The sequence below is a fragment of the Sander lucioperca genome, chromosome 22, assembly GCF_008315115.2.
Source record: "Sander lucioperca isolate FBNREF2018 chromosome 22, SLUC_FBN_1.2, whole genome shotgun sequence".
Lineage (NCBI taxonomy): Eukaryota > Metazoa > Chordata > Actinopteri > Perciformes > Percidae > Sander > Sander lucioperca.
This window is the reverse complement of record NC_050194.1, coordinates 20054219-20081918: the sequence shown is the minus strand read 5'-3', so window position 1 is coordinate 20081918 and position 27700 is coordinate 20054219. Positions and strand designations below refer to the sequence as shown.

At 37.7% G+C, this 27700-nt stretch overlaps 2 protein-coding genes and 2 long non-coding RNA genes across 6 annotated transcripts; 1 reads left to right on the top strand and 3 right to left on the bottom strand.

Annotated features, from left to right (window-relative positions):
- Positions 1–23759, bottom strand: LOC116060994 (5-hydroxytryptamine receptor 3A-like). 2 transcript variants are annotated; one of them, XM_035997740.1, is made up of 9 exons: positions 23590–23759; positions 21763–21807; positions 21516–21625; positions 21217–21386; positions 4530–4690; positions 1380–1590; positions 1152–1259; positions 863–948; positions 1–282 (listed from the first exon to the last, which is right to left on the bottom strand). In XM_035997740.1, the coding sequence occupies exons 1-9, from the start codon at positions 23665–23667 to the stop codon at positions 43–45; spliced, it is 1209 nt and encodes a 402-aa protein (XP_035853633.1). In that variant the 5' UTR covers positions 23668–23759; the 3' UTR covers positions 1–42. The 2 variants fall into 2 exon arrangements, with proteins under 2 accessions (XP_035853633.1, XP_035853632.1); XM_035997739.1 differs by having other exon boundaries at positions 1083–1259; positions 23590–23757.
- On the top strand, positions 5548–27576 carry LOC118494276. The gene is made up of 3 exons (XR_004896401.1): positions 5548–5650; positions 10942–10947; positions 27566–27576. It is a non-coding gene; the product is annotated as an uncharacterized LOC118494276 (long non-coding RNA).
- LOC116061383 lies at positions 9470–12584 on the bottom strand. The gene is made up of 3 exons (XR_004107709.1): positions 12499–12584; positions 12176–12253; positions 9470–9502 (listed from the first exon to the last, which is right to left on the bottom strand). It is a non-coding gene; the product is annotated as an uncharacterized LOC116061383 (long non-coding RNA).
- Positions 16245–17822, bottom strand: LOC118494275 (5-hydroxytryptamine receptor 3A-like). 2 transcript variants are annotated; one of them, XM_035997741.1, is made up of 4 exons: positions 17575–17822; positions 17278–17454; positions 17018–17103; positions 16245–16579 (listed from the first exon to the last, which is right to left on the bottom strand). In XM_035997741.1, the coding sequence occupies exons 1-4, from the start codon at positions 17777–17779 to the stop codon at positions 16340–16342; spliced, it is 708 nt and encodes a 235-aa protein (XP_035853634.1). In that variant the 5' UTR covers positions 17780–17822; the 3' UTR covers positions 16245–16339. The 2 variants fall into 2 exon arrangements, with proteins under 2 accessions (XP_035853634.1, XP_035853635.1); XM_035997742.1 differs by having other exon boundaries at positions 17347–17454.
- Positions 27577–27700: the final 124 nt, after the last annotated feature.

The window sequence follows — 27700 nt, the reverse complement described above, 5'->3', positions numbered from 1 at the left end:
GTTAGATTAGCATTGTCTTAATCCTGTTTTTACACTTTGCCACTACTCGTCTGATGCATGGTTCCATTTTGAAAAGATAACAACTAAAAACAGACTGGCCACTGTGACATAGAAAATGAAGAAAACTTTGTTGATTGTTTTAGTCACTCTGGTCCAGTAGCCGGGCTTCCCTTCTTCCTTCCTGCTGTTGAGGATCAGGACCAGTGTTTTCTCCATCTCCCTCAGCTCATCTGAGACCTTCTCCAAGGCATTGGACTCATCCGTCAGTTGGCTGCTGTTGCCCTGCAGAAGTGGTTTAGTTGACTTCAAATTAATACGATTATGTACCATACAGGTACATATTGCAAGCTGCTACATTTTACATTCATGTTTTTGTGTCCATTGTGATGAGAATAAAAGGGTTGATTCATCTTAATAACAAACAAACATTTTCTGACTCACTCCTTCTGTTATCTTGTTGTGCAGTCTTTGGTGTTTTTTTGCCCCCAGCGTCTCCTCCCAGGCAGCGCGGCAATGGTTACGTTTAGGGTTAAGGTTAGGGTTAGCAGCCTGGAAGGCGCCGTTGGAGGCAAAAAAATACCATTGAGCTTGTTGTGCAGATAGTTTTGGGGTTGTTTTTGAGATATTCATTCCTGAGATTTCTGTCTTCTTCCCAAACAATGTTTTTCAATTTTGTTTATCGTGCTAAATTAATTTAAAAATCTCATCTAAAGAAATTCAACAGCAACAACCCTTTCCCAAAAACATAATCTTTGTCACAGAAGAACATACTGCCGAAATGTTTTATACTTTTCGTTGATCTATAAATGTTTTTATTTTTTATTTGGGTGAACCAACCCTTTAAAGTGCAACCGATCCTAACCTCTCTAGCCACCGACAGCAGTTCAGATGGAGGTTCATCAGCAGACACATCACAAACACAAGCACAGTGAGTCCATTTCTTCATCTCTGAAAGTATATGTTTGACACAATAAAGACAGTTGTAGCATCAACATTATGTATTGTAAGTTGTAAACAATAACAACAACAAGCAGAGATTAAGGTGAGATCCAGAGGTTTGTAGAATTTATGTTTATTCTCACCTCCATCATGGTTGTGCAAGCTGACTTTGCCCTGTTTGTTACAGTCCTCACTCAGGCTTTGGTCTTTATCTGCCTCATTGTCTTGGGATGCAGCGTCTTTCTCCATTAGATACATCACCAAAATTGTCTCCAGGAGGCTTAGCATCATCAAACCAAACATCCCAATGCAGTAGACCGCTAAAGGGAGAAGGCAGCATCATTAATGTGGACGAATAACCACACATTGACTCAGTTTATGTGCTGTTCCTGCTCATATGAAGTACAGTCAAATAAAGGCAAAACTCTGAGCTTCTTTACCTATAAGAGGAATCCTGTCTGACGACGAAGGCAGAATCTCATTGAGAAGAAGCTGCATCACAGTGACAGCAAGCAGCACAGTGACCTTGAAGCCGAGCTTCTTCCCCCCGCTGTCTGAGATCAGGAATGAGGCCAAGTCCAGACAAAAGAAGAACATGATGGGTACCAAGAAGTTGGCGATGTAGAGGACAGACCGCCTCCTCATCTTGATCTAGTAAGGATTAGGTGGTTCAAATACTTTAGTCAAAGGAAACTCTGTGGTGCCCAGGTTGCAACAACAAGGTATCTGCTCACATCTGTGGTGGTTGAGGAAGCTTTTAAATGATTTACTTAAAGTGGCAATCATTGACATATACCAGTAAATTAACAATGTATCAAATGATAACGTAAAACAACATAGCTTTGTTGCTGCTGTGCTGTGAGTGTGTTGTCTTTAAGCGTTGCAGGTTCCTAGTTGGGTAGAGCAGGAGGTAATCAAGGAACTAAAGGCAGCTGGCCAGTGGCCACTGTCTCTAGGTTATATAGGACCTGCGGCATCCTGGTAGTTTGGAGGATCCCTCTCCCCTGGTACCACTTTGTGTTACTTTGGGAGTTTTTGACTTTCTGTATAAATTATTTAGTATTATCTTAGCTTGGCAGAAGGTCTTATTTGTTCAGAATCAAACATTTTGTTACATCTGTCAAACAGCCTCCCGTGCCATTCACAAAATCAAAGACAAATCTGGCAAGTTAATTACCTCACAACAGGCGAGGAAGGCCAGATTGTGGGCCGAACATGGTGTGCCTTATTAAAGTATTTTTCGGAGCATTGAGCTGTTGTGTGGACTTTACCTTCTTTCCACATTTACTTTTTTGTCATGCACCAGCAACTACTTGGATGTGCATTACATCGTCTTTTTCTGAAGTTAATTACCTCCTCAGAAGAGATTAATAAATGTTTTGTTAAATTTTATCAGATAAGAAAATGTTAGAGCTCATTTCCCAGGCCACGAAAACAAACCTAAAAACACCATCATCACCTGCCTTAATCGTCACGTCAATCGTTAACGCTAACAGCAAGGGGTCAATATCGTTTCTATACTTACTTTTGCTAGCCCATGTAATCCTATCTGATGCTATCATAAGGAAGAAGAAATGGGAGCTGAAATTACTGATGATGCTTGGAGTGCAGTTCTTGCAATGGTATCCAAAAGTTCCATAAATGCCAGACATCGGCTTATACAATTCAAGATCATGCACACTCCACCTTACAAAATCAAGACTCCGTACTACATACACTAACGTCTCCCCCCTGTGTGATAAGGCCAAACAGGACACAAGTACACTACTCCACCAGCTGTGGCTTTGCTCTAAGCTCCATGTCTTATGATCACTAATATTCAGTGCTGGAAGAAGTACTGAATCTCGGTGGTTCAGAATTTTGGACATAGGACCTCATTTCCAAGTTAGCCAGTGTGTTATTAATCAGTGGAGACAGTTTTCAACACTTTTCATCCAGTCCTTCCAGTTGCAGAGTTCGCTGGTGCTAGGCTAGCGCAAGTCAACAGTATCTGCTAGCCCTGCCACTAAAAACAGTCTTACCCACTCCACAGTACACCCGAGGCAAATAAATTATAACGCCAGACTATCAATGTAAATGTCTGTTGATAAAATAATGTTAGAAATAAAACTACCCTTGCATCTCAATGATCGCATTACATTTTGAGGGACTAGTTTCTCAGCAGCGGCGGAATTTTACTTAGCTCCGGTTAGTAGTACTGTGCCATAAAGTAAACAGAGGAGTGCACTCCAGCCGGGACACCTAGTAGCTGCTGGCTTGGACATCAAGATACCGGCGGAGACTCTACTCAACTGGCAAATGTGTAGTGATCATTTTAGACCAGACGACTTTAAAAAACACCGCAATCTAAAGGACCACAAGTCACTGACAACGAATGCGGTTCCATCCATCTTTCCAGATGCACCAACAGCTACTGATAAACAGGTAATAACTTTTTGTAGGCTACGCTAGCTAATAAAGCTAGCCCCTTCCATAACGTTAGCCTAGCTGCTACTGATAGATTGAGACTGATAACGTTAGTGGAACGTTACTGTTCAATGCATTGTGGAGAGTGACAACGTTAGCTAACGGTATAGCTACACTCTTGGTAGATACCTGGCTGGGCTAACCGCTAACTTTAGGTAATTGCTGACAGAAACATCATGTAAACTCGGACAGTTGGTGTGAGGATGACCAGGAGTGTTTTTAAGCTAGATATACGGGTTGTATATTAACCCTATGTGAACGGATGCGTCACATATGACCAAGCAGAGTATCGGGAGCAGCAGCATTAACAGGAGCAGCGGTAGTAGCGGGAGCGGGAGCGGGAGCGGTACGCGCCTGGCCAATAAATGCTATTGAAGGGCGGGTCTTGGCGTGGCCATAGTGGGATTCGTAATAACGCGAGCGGCACCGGGAGCTGGACGGACGCTGCTGAAGGCTTCCCTGCGGACTACAAACGTGTGACGGTCAGAAGACGTTTTGGCAGGTGGAAAAACTGATCTGAAATGTAACGAAAATGTAACAGAACGTTGTAGAAATGTAGTGGAGTAGAAAGTATAGATAATTGCTGCAAAATGTAACAAAGTAAAAGTCAAAAGTTTTGAAGAAAAAAAATTTCAAAGGCGTATGATAAACCTATGCCAATCAAGAGAGAGTCTTTCTAAATATAAGGAACCCGCTTATTGACAAATGGTTGATAACCCAGCAGTCATGAATTGATTTACAAACCTCATGTGCCTGACAAGTCGGGTCAATTTGTAATCCATACCAACAATCCAACCTCTTTTCTCCCCTTCTCTCTCACGGCCAGTATAACAACCATTAGTTTTGTGTGTGTGTGTGTGTGTGTGTGTGTGTGTGCGTGTGTGTGTCTGTCTGCATGTATGTACAAGTGTACAGTATACCGTATGTATATGTGTGTGTACGTATGTATGTACATTTGTATCATATACCTTGTATTACATGGTGTGCTGCTGGTGCAATGCATTTGGTGCATGTCCTGGAAAAACTCAATAAAGAGATTTCAAAAAAAAGAAGAAGAAAAAAGTACACACATTGATTTCTTTCTGAAAGAAAACATTTAGCAGTAACATTTTCTCAATACTTACAGTGTAAACAATCATGCTTTGGTTGTCGATAAGATTGCTGACAGTTTTGTTGTTAACTGTCATGGATAGGAACAACCACTCGTACTGGGTCAGCATCAATTTCTGAGTCCACTCTGTGTTTTTGAAACCATCTTCAATGGTTTCAAACTTTATTTCGTCATCTGAGGTAGAAAATAAAAATAAAACTTTTTTCCTTATCAGGTCAACAATAAAGGAATGTATCACTGTAAAAACGAGAACTTGAAATTGCTCATCTTACTTTGATTTTCAATTAAACAGAACAAAAAATACATAATGGCATTGTAAACTTTGTTAAAGTAGTTACTTCAACTCAATGAATTAAGTTTATTGTGATAAGTTGGTCTCAATTCAAAATGTATGGTGGCGCCACTTTGAAATTGTAGTTAGACTAACCTGAAGCACTTAAATTCAGGTTGAGAATCTTACAAGTAACGTTTTTATAACTGTTTGTATGTTTAAAATAAACATGTTAATTGAAGTGTCTTTGTTTATCTTTACAAAATAATTAGTTGGCACAAATTTCTTTTTTTGAATTCTTAGTGTATGCACTGTAAAACATTACAGACCCATTTAATTATGTCCACTTATTTCTTATTTTTAACTGAACGAGCTTATACAAGTTGTGGATTTTGAACTCCACCTTATTGGTTTTTGAAAGTTAAACTTGCATTTATTCATTGGGTCGACGATTTTAATTTTTTGTCAGATATGTATGTGTTGATTGAACTTGGGTATGTAAGTTAAGTTATCAGTTGAAAAAAAAGCGGGTGTGTTTGTTGCAACAAAAAAGAATTGCCTTTCAAGTTTAAAATAACTTCTTTCAAGGAAAAGTTAAAGCATGGACACAATAAATTAATTATACACCGCAGATAAGTGATGTAGCCTATTGCAATTTCAACTAAAATATAACACGTGTTGTGGCAAACAAGAAAGCACTAGTGCCACCGGCAGATGGAGTACCTGTCAACAACTTGGGAATTGTGAATTTCGCATTTCACTCTTCTCAAATTGAAATGGAAAGTACTTTTAAAATGTCAAACGTTTAGCTCCGCCCACATTTAGCCCAACCCCGATCTGCGTACTGCAGTCAGGTGCAATTGGTTCATTGGCTGGTCAATTCCCATGATGCAAGGCGGTAAATAGAGTTGTGTTAAAATTTGCTGAAAAGTTTGTAGTAACTTTATGAATTCCGTTTATTAAACGTGTCTGCTTAGAATGTAGTGTTTTGTTGCCTGGTAATTGTCATTGTTGGTTTACATTTGTAACCATGAGTTAAGTGACTGTTACCTTTGGTAAGATGAGCTAGAGTATTGCATCGTTAAACTTTGTGCAGTAATAGGCTTCCTTCAGCCATTAATCTGTGGCGTGGCACTTCACTAGCGCCCCTTTTATGTCAAGTGATACAAGATCAGAGGAGCATCTCGCTGCGGTCTGCGGGAAGGCGGGGCTTGACATCAAGCCCCACCCACATCCAAGTCGGTCATTTTTTTTAATTTTTTTTTCTTAACCTACGTCGTCTCCCCATACGCTCGAACGGACCAAGACGGTAGCAAACCTCATATCCTCTTGTTTCACATTAGATGACAGAAACTAATGTAAGCTAAACACAAACGACATTTCATGCAACAACAGTGAACTGTAATTGGGCCCGTGTACTTTTTCGTTCATTTGATTTCCGACTTTGAAACGAAAAGAGTGGTTCGGAAATAACGTAAGACTGCTCCGGTGAAAGCCTTGTTTTCATGACCTTCTGGGGCTAGCTGCTAGCTAGCCTGAAAGCTACATCTGATGGAAGGCAGGTTGCTAATTAGCCAATGCTAAAAGGTATGGAAGTAGCCTACTAGTTTCCCCTGCTTTCTATCAATATTCCTCAGTATTTGTCTTTTGGTGTAGTTTGCTAACATGCTCGTAGACATGTAAATTAACTTTGCGTGCTAGCTAAGTCAACGGTCAACACCTTTTATATTGTAACGTGAAAGCTCAGGCTGCGTTAGCTTCAGCTAAACCACAGCCGCAACTTGCACTGCCCCGTTAAAATGCAACTTCAACCCTCGGATATAACGGTAATCACGTAGCGATTTTACTGTATCTAGACATCTGTGTGTGTGTTCGACCTTTTGAAATACTTAGATTAGGTGTGTTACTGTGCAGTATGTAAAACTTAAGATGTTAAGTTTGTGTATGTATGAAAGATTAATTATTTAAACAAAACATTAGTTGGCACAACATATGAAAGTTAATTATTTGAACAAAACATTAGTTGGCAAAACGTAGGAGTTTGAGTTGGCCTCAAAACTCAAAAATCTAGTGCAGTAAATTGCCTTGAAATTTTGAGTTTTCACAACATTTTTGTTTTTACAGTGTGGTGGTGACAAACTGTTCAGTGTGATCAAAGTAATCACAGCACACATGCATTTAAATGCAAAACACACATTTAAGATGAATGTCTAGAACTTTTAAAATTGGTTACAAGCTCACCAGAATATGTGGCAGACTTAAAAGAGAGTTTGCAGCTCTGAACGTCAAAGGGAAATTTGTAAACTTGCATCCTGCACGTGCTGACTATCATCAGGTCGTTCCTCAGGGTGACGTAGCCGTCCCAGTCAATGGTAAGATAAGGACTCGGAGGGGCCTTGTCCTTCTCTGTCCTGAATAACAAACATTTATGTTTTTTTATCTAACGACTTTCTAAACGGTCTGATGCTCTATCACTAATAACCATTGTGAGTGTATGTGGATTTGTGAGTGTGAGAGCATGCACATAACTTCAGACTTACATCTCTTCAATACTTAGATCTGGCTTCCACAATAATTCAGTAGGAACAACCACCTGTTCAATTCCACAAAAATCAGGTGCATGCCACCTAATGTGTTCATTTTGCCATTTCTACACAGGAAAACATGGAGGGGATCAAGAAGAAAGGAAGAAGAAGAAGAGAAAGAATGAAAAGAACTAATTTCAGTTTCCACTCTAATGAACAGGTACGAATGATCAGAAAACTGATGTCGATCTCAGAGAGAACTCACCATATAAATCCAAACGTAAGCAACGAAAGTCTGGTCAATCTCTCTCTATGAGTAAAGAAAAAAGTATGTGTGAAAGTCTTTCCTGCTGCACAATTCAATGAATATTGTGGCTGACCATACAGCAAAACTGTCATTAAACACAGCACTATGCCGGTTTTAATATAAAATACAGCCCTCAAACATAAGACTTTATATAACACAGGGACAAGAACAAACAACATTTCAGTTAATACATGCCAAATCTAAGCACAACTCAAATGTTTAAGGAAAACCATCGGCTTCAGGTGCTACTTTTGCCAGACAAGTTGGAATAGATGACATGCACCTGTGTAAACCCAATTTAGAACAGTAACCTGATAAGACTATAAAGCTGCATTTATTCATCTGAGGCAAACGGTTACGCCACACCTACGGTGGCTACGTTTCCTGGTATTTGATGTTGTGTGCCTTTCAGGCCCCCAGACTGCAGAGCACACTAACATGATATGCTGCAGTTCGGCATCTACAGGAAGTGTCGAGGGCAGCGAGTATGTACAGTATTAGAGCTGGTCAGCAGCAGCTAAGTTGATTTGAATATACAGATTTGTACTGAACGGTCTCAGCAGGGTAAACAAACATTTATTAGTCAGTCGCCACCCGCACTGCTTAAAGAAAGCAACACTTTGTCACACAGTTCTGAGTGATATTCTAAAATAATTTCAGGTTGTATATGCTTCTATTAATATGGTGTGCCAGTTAGTTTGTTAACATATAAACACAGTGTCAGACATTAAAGTGAAAGCTTTGATCTATTTCTTGGAGGCAGTACGTATACCAGTTTAGACCCGGTATAAGCAGCAGTAAAAAAGAATTGCATTTTTAGAATTAAAGGTATAGTATAGTAAGCAATGTTAATCCAATACAATTTTTTTCAAAAGCTAATCACGTGTTCCTGGGCACATGATCTTGATTTCCACATAATGTCTCTAGTTCCGAGAGTTCAATGAAAAAAAAACATCCTTAGCAAAAGAAAATAATCCTTATCATTGAAAAGAAAATTCAGAAAATGTAAAGCTTAATTTAAAACTTACCACATCTAGGATGCCATAGATCGCCATTTGCAGGTGTACCCGTGTAGGCTTTTTAAAGTCTTTAACAGGTCGAAACATGGTGTACTTATCCTTGTTTTTGGTCAGATTCAGGTAGTCAGAAACATCCTGATAACCACAGGATTTCCCAGAACTTTCTCCAGAGCCCGGATCTATTGGGAGATTTTAAGACACAATCTCAGTCAAGAGTTTTTTTCTTAAAAAATAAAGAAATGCTTCAATGCTCTTATTTTTGTCTGGACATCAGATACACTGTATGTATTCATGATTACTTATAATTTAGAAGAAATGACAAACAATAAGCTCTCTGGGTAGGTATCCACTGCTTCTGAATTTATTATCAATCCTTGGAAAACACCAGCTGGCAAATATCTGCAGTAATATCCAGGGATTGTGGTCAGTGAAAGGCTATTATGAGATGGGCGTTGGCAGGACTGTGGGTGTTTATGTCATCAGCCCACTAATGATTTGTAAATGTGAGCTTTCACAGTCATTTAAAGGCCTCTCTATTTAAGATCCATCCGGTACACATTGTCCAAATGCATAGTCAACGAGACCACTTTACTGTTTACACCAGTATAATATCTTTTTGTTTTATTATTATGAACAGAAACTCAATAGTTAAAAACAGACTTAAGTTTCAGGATGTATAACTGTCATAATTAAGGCTACAGTAAAAACAAAGATATTCATACCTATAATACTGTGTAGTTTGTACATACCTTTGTCATCTGCGAAGTTGAGTCGAGCCTCTGTGTTATTGTAGGTATCTCCACCTGACAGAAAAGAGTATACAGGTCTTACCCTGATTCAATCACAGCTGTTTAAGGGGAGACACTGCAGGTGAAGAGGGAAAATATTTTAACTAAGAGATATCACCATTACATTTTAAATTTAAATGTCCCCACATTAAGACTATATTGTTTGTATTAGAAGTTTTTTTCTAATGTTATGTGTATATACAAATGATCTTGTTAAATATGTTAGTTGCTAGTTTGCATACATTTCCAAAACAGAATTCTGAACATTGGATAAAGACAGGTTCAAAATTATTGTTTCCTGTGGTTAACATAATGGAGTCTACAGTTTTTACAGAGGGAATTTTATCAGTTTTCATCACTTCATGAATCAGAAAATACTAAAGTCGTATTTTTTATATATATATATATATATATATATATATATATAGGAATTTATGTCGTATATGAATGCGTATTTGGAAACGTTCATTAAGGTACATCAAAATAGCTCAGAGTGTCCATTGATAATATGGGACACGCTTAAGGCCTACATAAGAGGGTGTGTGATAGCCTTTTCATCATCATTGAAAAAGAAAACAAAAAATGAGTTGAAATGCATTGAAAACGATATAATTAATCTGGAGAAGCAACACTATGTAAGTAATGACTAATATTTTATTGCTGATAGATGAACTTAAGTTGAAGTATAATTCTATTAATACTCATATAGATATACAATATGTATAATAAATGTAGTGTACTGTATATAGTATAGTGCGTATAGTGGGCATTTGGTGCAACGGTGTTGATGAAAAGCTTCTTTAATCATACAGAAACCTTAAACAAAACCTGGCTCTATGTGGGTGACTATAAGTTTGGACTAGATTGCTGAGAGAACCTGATAAATATGATAACCTGATGTTTTTTTAAATATGTCATTAGTTACTTAGCTGTTTTAGATTAAGTGGTTACGTAGTGTATTGTTTACTTACTGTATATAGCATACATGTTTGTCAAAGTTATGACTTAGAAAACAAAAATATATTGTAATGTGATATAGTAAATATAAAATAGACAAGAATATCAGTAACTGTAATTGTTTCCAACCATGCAGTTATGCTGCTGCAGCTGATATTGAGGGATATTTAAACAGCACAACTAAAAACTATAGTTTAAACATGATAGAGAAAACATATAGGTAAGGGAAATTAAATGTTGATTAAGTAATATGCATCAAGATGCCTTTCTGTAATCCTTCAGAACAGTGAGTTTCACCTGCAGACCTACATTAATGTGAAAGTGGAATCCAAATGCGAAATCCATAGTAGTTTGGCTGAGGCAATAGGAAGTATCACATGTGTGAGCTATATTTTTTGTAGTAAATTCCCATCACATATTTCTCATTTACATTCATGGAGTTATAGGTTAAACTGCATCTATGTTGATTATAGTTGCTACTAATGTACACCTCCAGTTGGAAAGAGCTTATTCTCCTATTAATAACAGGACAAATGTTTTATTTTGAAGTAAGGGAAGGACAGTGTTATGTGCGTCCATTCCAGGACCTTTAGTGTGTTTTTAATGGGGGACTGACTTTTCCCAAGTGTCTTTCTCAAATGGTTTACCTTCTAGTTCAGGAATACATGGTGATGGCAGGTCAAAATATGACAATTCTAGTACGAGTCTGAGTGCCGGGCAAATGCACGGCTGCAAAGATTGGCGTCCGCCAGTACCCCGACCTGCAAGAGGCGAGGGCCCGTTCATCGCTGCTTGCAGCTTTAATTATTATTATTTTTTGTCATCTCAGCTCAAACTGATAAAATCATGGTTTTTAGATACAACATGTTTAGAATAGAATCCTTGAACATTGGGCCATATAACTCGGGATATTTACCATACATGGATCTTAAAGAAGTGGTTAAAATCACTAGAAATCCTGTTATACTGTGGTAAGTGGTCTCATAAATTGTTAGGATATAAAAATACTCTCTCCCCGTTTTCCCCAATTTGGAGAAATCCAGGTATTTCTTGTTGTGGGGATGATACTTTTAAACTTTGGTGTGTATATATATATATATATATATATATATATATATATATATTATATATATATATATATATATATATATATATATATATATATATATATATATATATATATATATATATACATATATATATGTGTGTGTATATGTGTATGTATGTATGTATGTATATATATGTATGTATGTATATATATGTATGTATATGTATGTGTTACATATATCAGGCTACAAATAACATATGAACAAACCCCTCTGCAACGTACTTTAGAAGATAGATAGGAATGAAAGTGGAACGTTGTGATGTATGTGTTACTGAAGTTGAGATTTCTAGCTTAGAGTCTGAGAAAAACTAGATTTTGAGAAAAAAGCCTTTAAAGATATTCAGACATTCTACAAGACACTACAGGTGAACAGGGTAAGACATTTTAACAAACGGATATAATGAAACTTCCCTAATTGATTACCTAAGACCATTGTTTTTTGTATCAAAAGTTTTCTAAAAATGTGTATGTTTAAATATGCAAATGATGCATTCATTATTGCTAACGTGTATTTAAAATGTGACTTGAAATAGGGTCAGTACCAAATTTGCTAAATAAATACTCCCCCCCCTTAGTTCTGGTTGGTTTTAACTGTCTTTGAGATTCTGTAATTAAGACTACAGGAATAAATAATAATACATATAATTACTGTGTACTTTTGAAGTGTTTGATTTCTGTACATACTTTCCTTAACGCTGTAATTGGACGTCTGTTGATCGTCAGAAAGCTCTGCTTGGTCTGCGAAGCTAAGGGGACTTCCACCTGACAGAAAAGAGTATACAGCTATTTGGATTCAATATTATTTTCATGCACACATAAAAATGAATTACAACATATCTTTCCAGGAAGTGTCCCCATTACTCTAAATTATCCACTTACCACACTGTGAAAGTGAAAAATATATATTGAAGGTAGTGTTAAACTACAACTCCATTCACCTTAATCGTATTGGGCTGACAACAGAAGTTTCACACCTGCATGCATCATACAGAATTGTTCCAGCTTACCTGTGAGGAGGAGCAGAAAGAGGAAACCTGCAAGCATCATGACTCTAAGATGTCTCAACAGTTAATGAGCATCACGGTCCTCTCTGTGCTTCCTGAAAATGATTCTGTCAGTAATAATATCACTGCCTTGTACTAGAAGAGGGATGGGCAAAGTTTATAACCAATCCTTTATTTATTTTTTAATCTCATTATTATAACGATAGAAACATGCCTAATGCAATAAAGCTCCCAGGAACTGCCAACACCCTTTACACTTAGTGGGCAAATCAATTTAGCTATAATACCAAAAGCAGTTTAATTCTCACTTCCTGCACTGTTGTTGCTCTTTGGTTTCCCCAGTTGAGTAGTTTAATGTCTGCGCTGCATCTGAAAGGACTCTAGGCTTACGTTTCCGTGACTTGCGAGAACAGGATGATTGAGTTTAGGAAAAGGTCGTGGGTGGGCTTACACTTATATGACACGCGGGAATAACAGGTTGGTTAAAGAAGAAAGCGGCTTCTGTGACACGTGGCAATAACGGGACGGTTAAAGACACATGTGGGACACAATCCCCTGTCTCCTGGGTGAAGGTCCTGTGTTTGATCCATCCACCACCCCGACCAACCTCCCTTCATGGAATTTCCCCCTTACATACTACTCGCCAAACCCTGTGTAGTTGCTGCTCTCCCCGGTAGCCTACGTTATACAAACAGACCATCGTTAACAGGACTGGGCTAACCCACGAATAAGTTCACCAGTAACGTTAGCTGTATATATCTATATTAGCTGTATATATATATATATATTGTGTAGAACTTTTGAAACAATGGCACCTAGACTGTGGAACTCTTTGCCTCATGTTTTAAGATCGGCGGCCTCTGATGATATTTTCTTTTAAAACAGCTAAAGATATATCTCTTTTGGTCAGGCGTTCATTTAGCTGCATTGTTGAATCTACAAGCAATGTATTTTATGTTTTTGTGATTTATTGTGATTTACTGTGATTCATTGTGATAAATGTATTTTAATGTATTTATTTATTTGGCCAGTGAAGCACTTTGTGACTCTATCAGTGATAAGTGCTATATAAATAAACTTTACTTAGTTACTTATTAACCAGAACACATCATATATCTTGCAGTTTTTCTCAATCGATTTGGCACAATCGTCAAATGACTACTAAACTTTGTCAAACTATATGACTATTTATATGAACATTAGCTCAGTTGTTCACATGACTATAGTCATTTGACACGAAATGCATTGAGTATGCCTCAAAAAAGATTGCATTCATTTGCTATTGAATCATATTACTCTCAAAGGTAATTATACATGTTTGTTGTGTAAATCCCTTCATGCAAACTAGAGCAACTGACCACCACAATGACCTGTCACATATATTAGATACATAATTGTTATGTTACATTGTTGTATAAGTTGTCAGATGGCTAGAGATAGGCTTGATGGGGAACAATACAACTTCCTCACAATTAGACCAACCAAACAGGTGACAGTTGAGAATATCTGAATGTAAAAAAATAAAAAATATATAGATTATAAAATATTCTACAGGTCTATAAGATTTTTTGGAAGAAAAACTATTGTTAATGCATTTATATGTATATAGGTTTTTCTTTGTCACACATACACACACACACACACACACACACACACACACACAGACTCTTTGTCTTTATTGTTTATTTAAGCAGTATGAAGTCTAATACATGCATTTTTCAGAACCAGATGAAAGGACTATTATTCCATCACATGAATACATAATGTAGCTTAATGCAAATGCATTACTCTAACCATAAAATAAAAGAAACACATTTACACATCTAGATTAGCACACTTGGTATATAGTATACATGCTTAATATTCTGGATGAGCAAGCAAAACAGTTAAACAGTAGGCATTGATTACATTGCATTTCATTAGAAGATAACTTGATATGGATCTTTAAAGAGCTACACCCACATTTTAATATATTCTATTACGTATTTGATGGACATATTAAACATTAGAATTGTTCATATATATATATATATATATATATATATATATATACACACACACACACACACACACATTTGTGTTCAGAATAATAGCAGTGTGTTTAAAAAAGTGAATAATGCTCAAAATCCTTAGAATAGCTTTTAATTCCATAATATCAATGCATTGGAAACACTGCACATTCAATTCCAAATCAAAATGTGACCAAAATTGATCAAGTTTGTGTTATACCTTTACAGAAAGTGAAGAAAAAAAATAGAATAAAAAAATAGCAGTATTTACATTTTTCTTTACAAACTCAAACATTTACTGTATAAACTGAAAAATGTCTCAAGGGTTTGCTTTACTTTGAATCACTGCACTAATATTTCGTTGCATAACCATTATTTCTGAGAACTGCTTCACATCTGTGTTGCATGGAGTCGACCAACTTCTGGCACCTGTGAACAGGTATTCCAGCCCAGGACCATTGAACTACATTCCACAATTCCTCTGCATTACTGGGTTTTGCCTCAGAAACAGCATTTTTGATGTCACCCCACAAGTTTTCTATGGGATTGAGGTCTGGGGATTGGGCTGGCCACTCCATAACATCAATCTTGTTCATCTGGAACCAAGACTTTGCTCGCTTACTGGTGTGTTTTGGGTCATTGTCTTGTTGAAAGACCCATGTCAAAGGCATTTCCTCTTCAGCATAAGGCAACATGACCTCTTCAAGTATTTTGATGTATTGAAACTGATCCATGATCCTTGGTATGCGATAAATTGGCCCAACACCACAGTATGAGAAACATCTCCATAACATGATTTTTGCACCACCATGCGTTACTGTCTTCACAGTGTACTGTGGCTTGAATTCAGTGCATGGGGGTCATCGGACAAACTGTCTGCGGCCCCTAGACCCAAAAAGAACAATTTTGCTCTTATTAGTTCACAGAATGTTGTGCCATTTCTCCTTTGGCCAGTCAATGTGTCCTTTGGCAAATTTCAACCTATTCAGTAGATTTCTTTTTTTCAGCAATGGGACTTTGCGGGGGCTTCTAGCTGATAGCTTAGCTTCACATAGCCTTCTTCTGATCGTAACAGTACTCACAGGTAACTTTAAGTCTTCTTTGATTTTCCTGGAGCTGATCATTGGTTGAGCCTTTGCCATTTTGGCTATTCTTCGATCCATTCGAATGGTAGTTGACCGTTTTTTCCCACGTCGTTCAGGCTTTGGATGCCATTTCAAGGCATTTGAAATCATTTTGGCTGAGCAGCCTATACTTTTCTGCACTTCTTTATATGTTTTCCTCTCTCCAATCAACTTTTTAATCAAAGTCTGCTGTTCCTCAGTCCAATGTCTGGAACGACCCATTTTGCTGAGTATTTCAGTGTGAAGTGCATTATAACCAGCATGCACAACGTTTGCTTCCTTCCTTAAATATGGGCCAAAATTGACACCTGTTTCTTCACAGAATCAATCACTTCACTAATTGAACACAACACTGCTATTATTTTGAACATGCCTTTTCAATTACAGATTCAATTACACAGAATGAGCAGCATGCATGTCATGACTGTGGGGTCTGTTGGTTTTCAATGATTCTACAACACTTACTAGTAAATTATTTGCCATGTAGAAATATCACTTCTACCAAAAAAATTGATTTATGAGGTTAGTGATGTTGGACTGCTATTATTTTGAACACAACTGTGTGTATGTATATATATATATATATATATATATATAATCAAAAGCAAATATTACAAGAACTGTATAATACAACCAAATTGATGTCATGGGCTAATACAGAGTATATGTGTTAGATTAGCATTGTCTTAATCCTGTTTTTACACTTTGCCACTACTCGTCTGATGCATGGTTCCATTTTGAAAAGATAACAACTAAAAACAGACTGGCCACTGTGACATAGAAAATGAAGAAAACTTTGTTGATTGTTTTAGTCACTCTGGTCCAGTAGCCGGGCTTCCCATCTTCCTTCCTGCTGTTGAGGATCAGGACCAGTGTTTTCTCCATCTCCCTCAGCTCATCTGAGACCTTCTCCAAGGCATTGGACTCATCCGTCAGTTGGCTGCTGTTGCCCTGCAGAAGTGGTTTAGTTGACTGGTAATTAACAAGATTATGGACCATACAGGATTGCAAGCTGCTACATTTAACATTCATGTTTTTGTGTCCATTGTGATGAGAATAAAAGGGTTGATTCATCTTAATAACAAACATTTTCTGACTCACTCCTTCTGTTATCTTGTTGTGCAGATAGTTTTGGGGTTGTTTTTGAGATATCCATCCCTGAGATTTCTGTCTTCTTCCCAAACAATGTTTTTCAATTTTGTTTATCGTGCTAAATTAATTTAAAAATCTCAACTAAAGAAATTCAACAGCAACTACCCTTGCCCAAAAACATAATCTTTGTCACAGAAGAACTTACTGCTGAAATGTTTTATACTTTTCATTGATCTATAAATGTTGGGTTTTTTTTATTTGGGTGAACCAACCCTTTAAAGTGCAACCGATCCTAACCTCTCTAGCCAATGACAGCAGTTCAGATGGAGGTTCATCAGCAGACACATCACAAACACAAGCACAGTGAGTCCATTTCTTCATCTCTGAAAGTATAAGTTTGACACAATAAAGACAGTTGTAGCATCAACATTATGTATTGTAAGTTGTAATTGTGTCTGTGAGTATTCAAATCATAGCAGTGAATATAAGTAGCACTAGCAAACAAGCAGAGATTAAGGTTAGATCCAGAGGTTTGTAGAATTTATGTTTATTCTCACCTCCATCATGGTTGTGGAAGCTGACTTTGCCCTGTTTGTTACAGTCCTCACTCAGGCTTTGGTCTTTATCTGCCTCATTGTCTTGGGATGCAGCGTCTTTCTCCATTAGATACATCACCAAAATTGTCTCCAGGAGGCTTAGCATCATCAAACCAAACATCCCAATGCAGTAGACCGCTAAAGGGAGAAGGCAGCATCATTAATGTGGACGAATAACCACACATTGACTCAGTTTATGTGCTGTTCCTGCTCATATGAAGTACAGTCAAATAAAGGCAAAACTCTGAGCTTCTTTACCTATAAGAGGAATCCTGTCTGACGACGAAGGCAGAATCTCATTGAGAAGAAGCTGCATCACAGTGACAGCAAGCAGCACAGTGACCTTGAAGCTGAGCTTCTCCCCCCCGCTGTCCGAGATCAGGAATGAGGCCAAGTCCAGACAAAAGAAGAACATGATGGGTACCAAGAAGTTGGCGATGTAGAGGATAGACCGCCTCCTCATCTTGATCTAGTAAGGATTAGGTGGTTCAAATACTTTAGTCAAAGGAAACTCTGTGGTGCCCAGGTTGCAACAACAAGGTATCTGCTCACATCTGTGGTGGTTGAGGAAGCTTTTAAATGATTTATATCATTGACATATACCTGTAAGTTAACAATGTATGAAATGATAACGTAAAACAACATAGCTTTGTTGCTGCTGTGCTGTGAGTGTGTTGTCTTTAAGCGTTGCAGGTTCCTGGTTGGGTAGAGCAGGAGGTAATCAAGGAACTAAAGACAGCTGGCCAGTGGCCACTGTCTCTAGGTTATATAGGACCTGCGGCATCCTGGTAGTTTGGAGGATCCCTCTCCCCTGGTACCACTTTGTATTACTTTGGGAGTTTTTGACTTTCTGTATAAATTATTTAGTATTATCTTAGCTTGGCAGAATGTCTTATTTGTTCAGAATCAAAAATGTTGTTACATCTGTCAAACAGCCTCCCGTGCCATTCACAAAATCAAAGACAAATCTGGCAAGTTAATTACCTCACAACAGGTGAGGAAGGCCGGATTGTTGGCCAAAACATGGTGTGCAAAGTATTTTTTGGAGCATTGAGCTGTTGTGCAGACTTTACCTTCTTTTTATTAACATTTACTTTTTTGTCCTGCACCAGCAACTACTTGGATGTGCATTACATCATATTTTTCTGAAATTAATTACCTCCCCGGAAGAGATGAATAAATGTTTTGTTAAATTTTATCAGATAAGAAAATTATGTTAGAGCTCATTTCCCAGGCCACGAAAACAAACCTAAAAACACCATCCTCACCTGCCTTAATCATCACAACGCTAATCTCAATCTCGTTTCTATACTTACTTTTGCTAGCCCATGTAATCCTATCTGATGCTAACATAAGGAAGGCTTGGGAAGAAGAAATGGGAGCTGAAATTACTGATGATACTTGGGGCCCTATCTTGCACCCAGCGCAATTGACTTTGTACACGGACGCATCATTCCTATTTTGCACCCGACGCACAGTGGACTTCTCCCTCCACAGACCCACGTCGGTAAATTAGGGAATGAACTTGCTCTCTCGGGGGCGGTTCAGCAAAAAGAGGAGGCGTGTCCCGGCGCAAACGTTCCTTAGTGCTATTTTGCAGTTTCAGAAAACAGTTCCGCCACAGACCAGGAAAAACCTAGTCTAAAGTCAGTGGTGTGTTATTCAGATGCTATTTTAAGGGCGCATGCTTGGCCGTAATGTAGAGTGTGCACACCGCACATACACTTTGCATCTCTCATCTCACGGACTCAGCAGTTCCCATTTTTGCAAACCATACATAAATACAAGGAAAAATATGAGCTTGTTTTACACAACATTTCCATGAATCATGGATGTGTTGATGACATAAATGAGGAAATATTAGAGGACTTAAGGAGATGTGATGTTGAACTGCATGTGTCGATGCCACTTAACCCAAATGCCCCATCAACAGCACGGGAGAGAAGAGACAGAAGAGCTGCATCGTCTATAGTGAGGTAATCTCGGTCTAATGTTAGACTACATTGCAAAAATATCACCATGTGATTCAGTGAGAGTGAGCCCAAAACATTGGAAAGTATGTTTTTGTGACAATTCTTTATTTACATTTTGTCAAAAAGAAAAATCAATAGCAAATGTCGGTCTCCTCGGCTGTGAATAGCTCCTGGCGTGCGCCCATGGATGTATTAAGAGCGTGCGCCTAGCAAATCCACCATTATAATAGCAATCCACCATGGAACAAGCACGCCTGCTTTTAAAGGGAATGTGAGATAATGCACTGATTGGTTTATTGCACATTACGCCCAAACCACACCTATGAGTACTGTAGCTACTTCAGACCAACCCATTTTGGATTTGCGTTGGGCGCAAGAGTCATTTATCCTGCTGGTATAATAGCAACAGCGCCGAGATCCGCCCACAAAACTACTAGCGTTTGATACTTGCGTTTCAGATCGTTAAAATAGGGCCCTTGGAGTGCAATTCTTGCAATGGTATCCAAACGTTCCATAAATGCCAGACAACGGCTTATACAATTCAAAATCATGCACAGACTCCACCTTACAAAATCAAGACTCCATACTACAGACACTAACGCCTCCCCCCTGTGTGATAAGTGCAAACAGTACACAGGTACGTTACTCCACCAGCTGTGGCTTTGCCCTAAGCTCCACGCCTTGTGATCACTAATATTTGACTACATTTCTAAGGCTTATGACAAACCTATTAGACCAGACCAATTTCTCACCTTGTTGGGCTTTTCTGTGACTTCCACTCGGGATAATCACATTGTCCAAGCCATCTCACTTTGTACTTTGCTAGTGAAACACCTCATTTTACAACAATGGAAATCTGAATCCATCCCACATTCCACCGATGGCTGAGACAACTCGACAATGTAATCCACATAGAAGGCCTTCTATATAAGCTTGCCAATCAAGAGTCTTTCTAAATATAAGGAACCCGCTTCTTGACAAATGGTCGATAACCCAGCAGTCATGAATTGATTTACAAACCTCATGTGCCTGAACAGTCGTGTCAAGTTGTAATCCATAGTGTACCGCTACTTTTTCCTGAATCACTGTTGTTGCCATGTTAGTTCCTTTTTGGTTCTTTTTTTAACCTCATTTCTGCCATTCTCTCTCACGCCCAGTATAACATCCATTAGTTTTGTGTGTGTGTGTGTGTGTGTGTGTGTGTGTGTGTACATTTACGAGTGTATATGTATATGGGTGTATGTATGTGTGTGTGTGTGTGTGTGTGTGTGTGTCTATGCATGTACTGTATATGTACATTTATAGGGGAGGGGGCCTTCCCGTCACAATTTAATTACTCCTTTAAGGTTTCAGTTGCTGCCTGTTCCATTACTAGTTCTGTAAGGGTTTGCTTGCTTATCTGGACATTTCTTGCATTGCCACCTTGTATTACATGGGGTGCTGCTGGTGCAATGCATTTGGTGCATGTCCTGGAAAAACTCAATAAAGAGATTTAAAAAAAAAAAAAAAAAAAAAAAGAAGAAAAAAGTACACACATTGATTTTTTTCTGAAAGAAAACATTTTAGCAGTAACATTTCTCAATACTTACAATGTAAACAATCATGCTTTGGTTGTCGATAAGATTGCTGACAGTTTTGTTGTTAACTGTCATGGATATGAACAACCACTCGTACTGGGTCCGCATCAACTTCCGAGTCCACTCTGTGTTTTTGAAACCATCTTCAATGGCCTCAAACTTTATTTCGTCATCTGAGGTAGAAAATAAAAATAAAAGTTTTTTTCTTATCAGGTCAACAAAGAAGGAATGTATGTGGTGGTGACAAACTGTTCAGTGTGATCAAAGTGATCACAGCACACATGTATTTAAATGAAAAACACACGTTTAAGATGAATGTCTAGAACTTTTAAAATTGGTTACAAGCTCACCAGAATATGTGGCAGACTTAAAAGAGAGGTTGCAGCTCTGAACGTCAAAGGGAAATTTGTAAACTTGCATCCTGCACGTGCTGACTATCATCAGGTCGTTCCTCAGGGTGACGTAGCCGTCCCAGTCAATGGTAAGATAAGGACTCGGAGGGGCCTTGTCCTTCTCTGTCCTGAATAACAAACATTTATGTTTTTTTATCTAACGACTTTCTAAACGGTCTGATGCTCTATCACTAATAACCATTGTGAGTGTATGTGAATTTGTGAGTGTGAGAGCATGCACATAACTTCAAACTTACATCTCTTCAATACTTAGATCTGGCTTCCACAATAATTCAGTAGGAACAACCACCTGTTCAATTCCACAAAAATCAGGTGCATGCCACCTAATGTGTTCATTTTGCCATTTCTACACAGGAAAACATGGAGGGGATCAAGAAGAAAGGAAGAAGAAGAGAAAGAATGAAAAGAAATAATTTCAGTTTCCACTCTAATGAACAGGTACGAATGATCAGAAAACTGATGTCGATCTCAGAGAGAACTCACCATATAAATCCAAACGTAAGGAACGAAAGTCTGGTCAATCTCTCTCTATGAGTAAAGAAAAAAGTATGTGTGAAAGTCTTTTCTGCTGCACAATTCAATGAATATTGTGGCTGACCATACAGCAAAACTGTCATTAAACACAGCACTATGCCGCTTTTAATATCTTGATCTTGATTTACTAATATATAACACAGGGACAAGAACAAACAACATTTCAGTTAATACATGCCAAATCTAAGCACAACTCAAATGTTTAAGGAAAACCATCGGCTTCAGGTGCTACTTTTGCCAGACAAGTTGGAATAGATGACATGCACCTGTGTAAACCCAATTTAGAACAGTAACCTGATAAGACTATAAAGCTGCATTTATTCATCTGAGGCAAACGGTTACGCCACACCTACGGTGGCTACGTTTCCTGGTATTTGATGTTGTGTGCCTTTCAGGCCCCCAGACTGCAGAGCACACTAACATGATATGCTGCAGTTCAGCATCTACAGGAAGTGTCGAGGGCAGCGAGTATGTACAGTATTAGAGCTGGTCAGCAGCAGCTAAGTTGATTTGAATATACAGATTTGTACTGAACGGTCTCAGCAGGGTAAACAAACATTTATTAGTCAGTCGCCACCCGCACTGCTTAAAGAAAGCAACACTTTGTCACACAGTTCTGAGTGATATTCTAACATAATTTCAGGTTGTATATGCTTCTATTAATATGGTGTGTCAGTTAGTTTGTTAACATATAAACACAGTGGCAGACATTAAAGTGAAAGCTTTGATCTATTTCTTGGAGGCAGTACGTATACCAGTTTAGACCCGGTATAAGCAGCAGTAAAAAAGAATTGCATTTTTAGAATTAAAGGTATAGTATAGTATAGTTAAAATGTTAATGCAATACAATTTTCATAAAGTTCAGTGAATATTTCCTCACAGTCATCTAGCTCTCTATGTTCTGTGTGCGCTGAAAAAAAATCTGGTGTTATGTGTAAATGCAAAACAAACAAAAAGGAGCGCACAAGCAAACTAACATTAGCCTGGATGCCAGTCGAACTTCGCCCCGCCCACAACATTTGAGGTTGGGAAGTTCATTTTCTGACTAGAATCTGAGAATGACAATGTCAGGCTAAAATAACACCAGCCAATCATCATCAGGAGTATCAACAATCATCGCAATCTTATCGCAACAGCGATAAGATTTTTTTTCTTCATATAGCGCTGTGTGAACGCGTTCATGTGATTGGCTTATAAGTAAACAATCCCCCACGTGGGGTGCGTTCTTGTGATTGGCTAAAACAAGGGAGATATCTGATTGGTTGCAGAACATTCCCTGTTTAAAAAAAGGCATTTGTGTGTCGAGCCAAGTCAGGGCAGTCTCAAAATTCACACACAAATGCAGTGAAGTTCACAGACCACAAGCAGTTTGTAAATCAAGATATATTTGTGTATGTATCAGAAATACATTTCTGAATCTTGTCCTGTGCATTTCTGAATTTTGTGTGCATTTCTGAATTTTGTATGCATTTGTGAATCTTCTGTGCTTTTTAAATTTTGTGTGTGTATTTGTGAATTTTGTGCACATTTGTGTATCCTGTGTGTGTATTTGTGAATCATGTGTGTGCATGTATGAATCCTGTGTGTGCATATGTGAATGTGTGTGCATTTATCTTTATTGAGACTCTTTTAGCTCCATATTCCTGGGCATGGTCTTGATTTCCACATAATGTCTCTAGTTCAGAGAGTTCAATGAAAAAATAATTTAAAAAATACCCTCCTTAGCAAAAGGAACTAATTCCTATCAGAAAATGTAAAGCTTAATTTAAAACTTACCACATCTAGGATGCCATAGATCACAATTTGCAGGTGTACCCGTGTAGGCTTTTTAAAGTCTTTAACAGGTCGAGCCATGGTGTACTTATCCTTGTTTTTGGTCAGATTCAGGTAGTCTAAAACATCCTGATAACCACAGGATTTCCCAGAACTTTCTCCAGAGCCCGGATCTATTGGGAGATTTTAAGACACAATCTCAGTCAGAGTTTTTTCTTAAAAAATAAAGAAATGCTTCAATGCTCTTATTTTTGTCTGGACATCAGATACACTGTATGTATTCATGATTACTTATAATTTAGAAGAAATGACAAACAATAAGCTCTCTGGGTAGGTATCCACTGCTTCTGAATTTATTATCAATCCTTGGAAAACACCAGCTGGCAAATATCTGCAGTAATATCCAGGGATTGTGGTCAGTGAAAGGCTATTATGAGATGGGCGTTGGCAGGACTGTGGGTGTTTATGTCATCAGCCCACTAATGATTTGTAAATGTGAGCTTTCACAGTCATTTAAAGGCCTCTCTATTTGAGAACCATCCGGTACACACTGTCCAAATGCATAGTCAACGAGACCACTTTACTGTTTACACCAGTATAATATCTTTTTGTTTTATTATTACAAACAGAAACTCAATAGTTAAAAACAGATTTAAGTTTCAGGACATATATCTGTCATAATTAAGGCTACAGTAAAAAAGAAATATTCATACATATAATACTGTGTAGTTTGTACATACCTTTGTCATTTGCGAAGTTGAGTCGAGCCTCTGTGTTATTGTAGGTATCTCCACCTGACAGAAAAGAGTATACAGGTCTTACCCTGATTCAATCACAGTTGTTTAAGGGAGACACTGCAGGTGAAGAGGGAAAATATTTTAACAAAGAGATATCACCATTACAATTTAAATTTAAATGTCCCCACATTAAGACTATATTATTTGTATTAGAAGTTTTTTTCTAATGTTATGTGTATATATACAAATGATCTTGTTAAATATGTTATTTGCTAGTTTGCATACATTTCCAAAACAGAATTCTGAACATTGGATAAAGACAGGTTCAAAATTATTGTTTCCTGTGGTTAACATAATAGAGTCTAAGGTTTTTACAGAGGGAATTTTATCTCTTTTCATCACTTCATAAATCAAAAAATACTAAAGTCAAGTTTCACCACGTTTTTAGGTGTAAAATGTTACATATATCAGGCTACGAATAACATATGAACATACCCCTCTTCAACATACTTTAGAAGATAGCTATGAAAGTGGAACATTTAATGTACTGTATGTGTTACTGAAGTTGAGATTTCTGGCTCAGAGTCAAAAAACATTTGTTGAGAAAACAGCCTTTAAAGATATTTTAACATTCCAGACATTCTGCTACACAGAACACTACAGGTGAACAGGGTAAGACATTTTAACAAACAGATATCATAATGAAACTTGTATGTTTAAATATGCAAATGATGCATGAACTATTGCTAACATGTATTTAAAATGTGATTTGAAATAGGGTCAGTATCAAATTTGCTAATTAAATACTTTCCCCCTTAGTTTTGTTTGGTTTTAACTGTCTTTGAGATTCTGTAATTAAGACTACAGGAATAAATAATAATACATATAATTACTGTGCACTTTTGGAGTGTTGATTTCTGTACATACTTTCCTTAACGCTGTAATTGGACGTCTGTTGATCGCCAGAAAGCTCTTGGTCTGCGAAACTAAGGGGACTTCCACCTGACAGAAAAGAGTATACAGCTATTTGGATTCAATATTATTTTCATACACACATAAAAATGAATTACAACATATATTTCCAGGAAGTGTCCCCATTACTCTAAATTATCCACTTACCACACTGTGAAAGTTTTTGGAAATATATATTGAAGGTAGTGTTAAACTACAACTCCATTCACCTTAATTGTATTGGGCTGACAACAGAAGTTTCACACCTGCATGCATCATACAGAATTGTTCCAGCTTACCTGTGAGGAGGAGCAGAAAGAGGAAACCTGCAAGCATCATGACTCTAAGAGGTCTGAACAATAAATGAGCATCACGGTCCTCTCTGTGCTGGCTGAAAATGATTCTGTCAGTAATAATATCACTGCCTTGTACTAGAAGAGGGACGGGCAAAGTTTATAACCAATCCTTTATTTATTTATTTATTTTTAAATCTCCTTATTATAACGATAGAAACATGCCTAATGCAATAAAGCTCCCAGGAACTGCCAACACCCTTGACACTTAGTGGGCAGATCAATTTAGCTATAATACCAAAAGCAGTTTAATTCTCACTTCCTGCACTGTTGTTGCTGTCTGGTTTTCCCAGTTGAGTAGTTTAATGTCTGCGCTGCATCTGAAAGGACTCAAGCATTTACATTTATTTACAAAAAATTTACAACTGATCTCAGTTGTGATTGAGGGTTACAGCGCCATGCTTTCCCATCCGTTCCAGGGCACAGTTCATTTCTTGCACTCTTTTTTTCCACCAAACATGTTCCTCACAATCAGCGCTTTTGATACATTGGGAGGTGGAAGGAGCTACCGATTTCCCAATCACACCTCAGATCCAATCACAATGGTTGTTTACAATACCTTTGGGGTAAAAAATTCCTGCGTCCCACACATACAATTTATGGGGATGAGCAAACAAGGGCGAGAAACAACTGGATATACTCACACATCTAAAATTTAGTTTGTACAGAAGACTCAAGCAATTTCAAGCCTCAAAAGTGCTAACGTTGTCTATGCAGAAAATGAAAGGGATTTTGAGGTCTGGTATAACTCCCAATTCGCAACTCTATAGAAAATTAATGTCAGTCAGCGGTGGCTCTCAGCTTGCTACTTTAGGTGTGTTTCTACCCTTACATCCATCATTAGACAATAGTCACTCCCTCAGTGGATCTCACAGCAACTTCAAACACAAATTGAATATCAGACATGTTGCAATCACCAATGAACTGTATTGAACATACAGAGATAAAAATGAAAAACATGGAAATAACATTTACTACCAAGCACACCAGAATTTGGCAAAGTAAAATTTAATTCTGTGTCCATGTGAAATAGGTGGTCCTCACAAGTGACAAAAAAACACTGGTCACCACAACTGTCATAACGTGTGTGTGTGTGTGTGTGTGTGTGTGTGTGTGTGTGTGTGTGTGTGTGTGTGTGTGTGTGTGTGTGTGTGTGTGTGTGCGTGCGTGCGTGCGTGCGTGCGTGTGTGTGTGTGTGTGTGTGTGTGTTTTTCAAAGGAAAACATCATGGCATAATATAGGCCGAAGCAAAGCATTTTCTCAGAAGAAAACACGTGATATAATTATTACATCTTTTACTATCTCAGTTTCCTGCAAGAATCTAGACAACCTGTGAGAGCATGTACAATATAAAGATTGTGCATATTACACGCTATAGACATGTAAATATTGAGATTTAGTGACTGTGAAGGCCATGGCCTACTATTTACATACTTTTTATACTCAATAAACCCTTTTGAATTGCCCTGTTGCTGAAATGTGCTATACAAATAAAGCTGCCTTGCCTTTTGTGACCAATACCCTGCATGTAAGTATCTGCAGCCATATGTTTCAACCATTTATTTAGCTTTTGCTTTGTCACTCATCTGTATACTGTAATCTACATATGTTAACATACAGACATACAAAGAAAAACAAAGAACAAAGTTTGTCTTTAGTGTTTATTTCAGCATTTTAAAGTCTGATACATGTTTTCAGAACCAGATGACAGGACTTTTATTCTATCATGCAAATACCCAATGTAGCTTCAATGCAAATGCATATATATATATATATATATATATATATATATATATATATATATATATACACTATATGTCATATTAGTGTACTATAATTACAATAGAAGAATTTACAATGCAACCAGACTAGTTCATTCTACATACAGTATATGTGTTTGATGTAGAAGTAGCACTACATAAAACATGCAAACAACAGTAGGTGCAATTTACAAAAGGACTAAATATCTGAACAGCCAAATACATATTTCCTCATCAGCTTTGCCAAAACAAGTAAATGGAAAACAAGGCTTTTATGATTTCACATCTGCCAGCAGAGCAAGATGTGATGAAA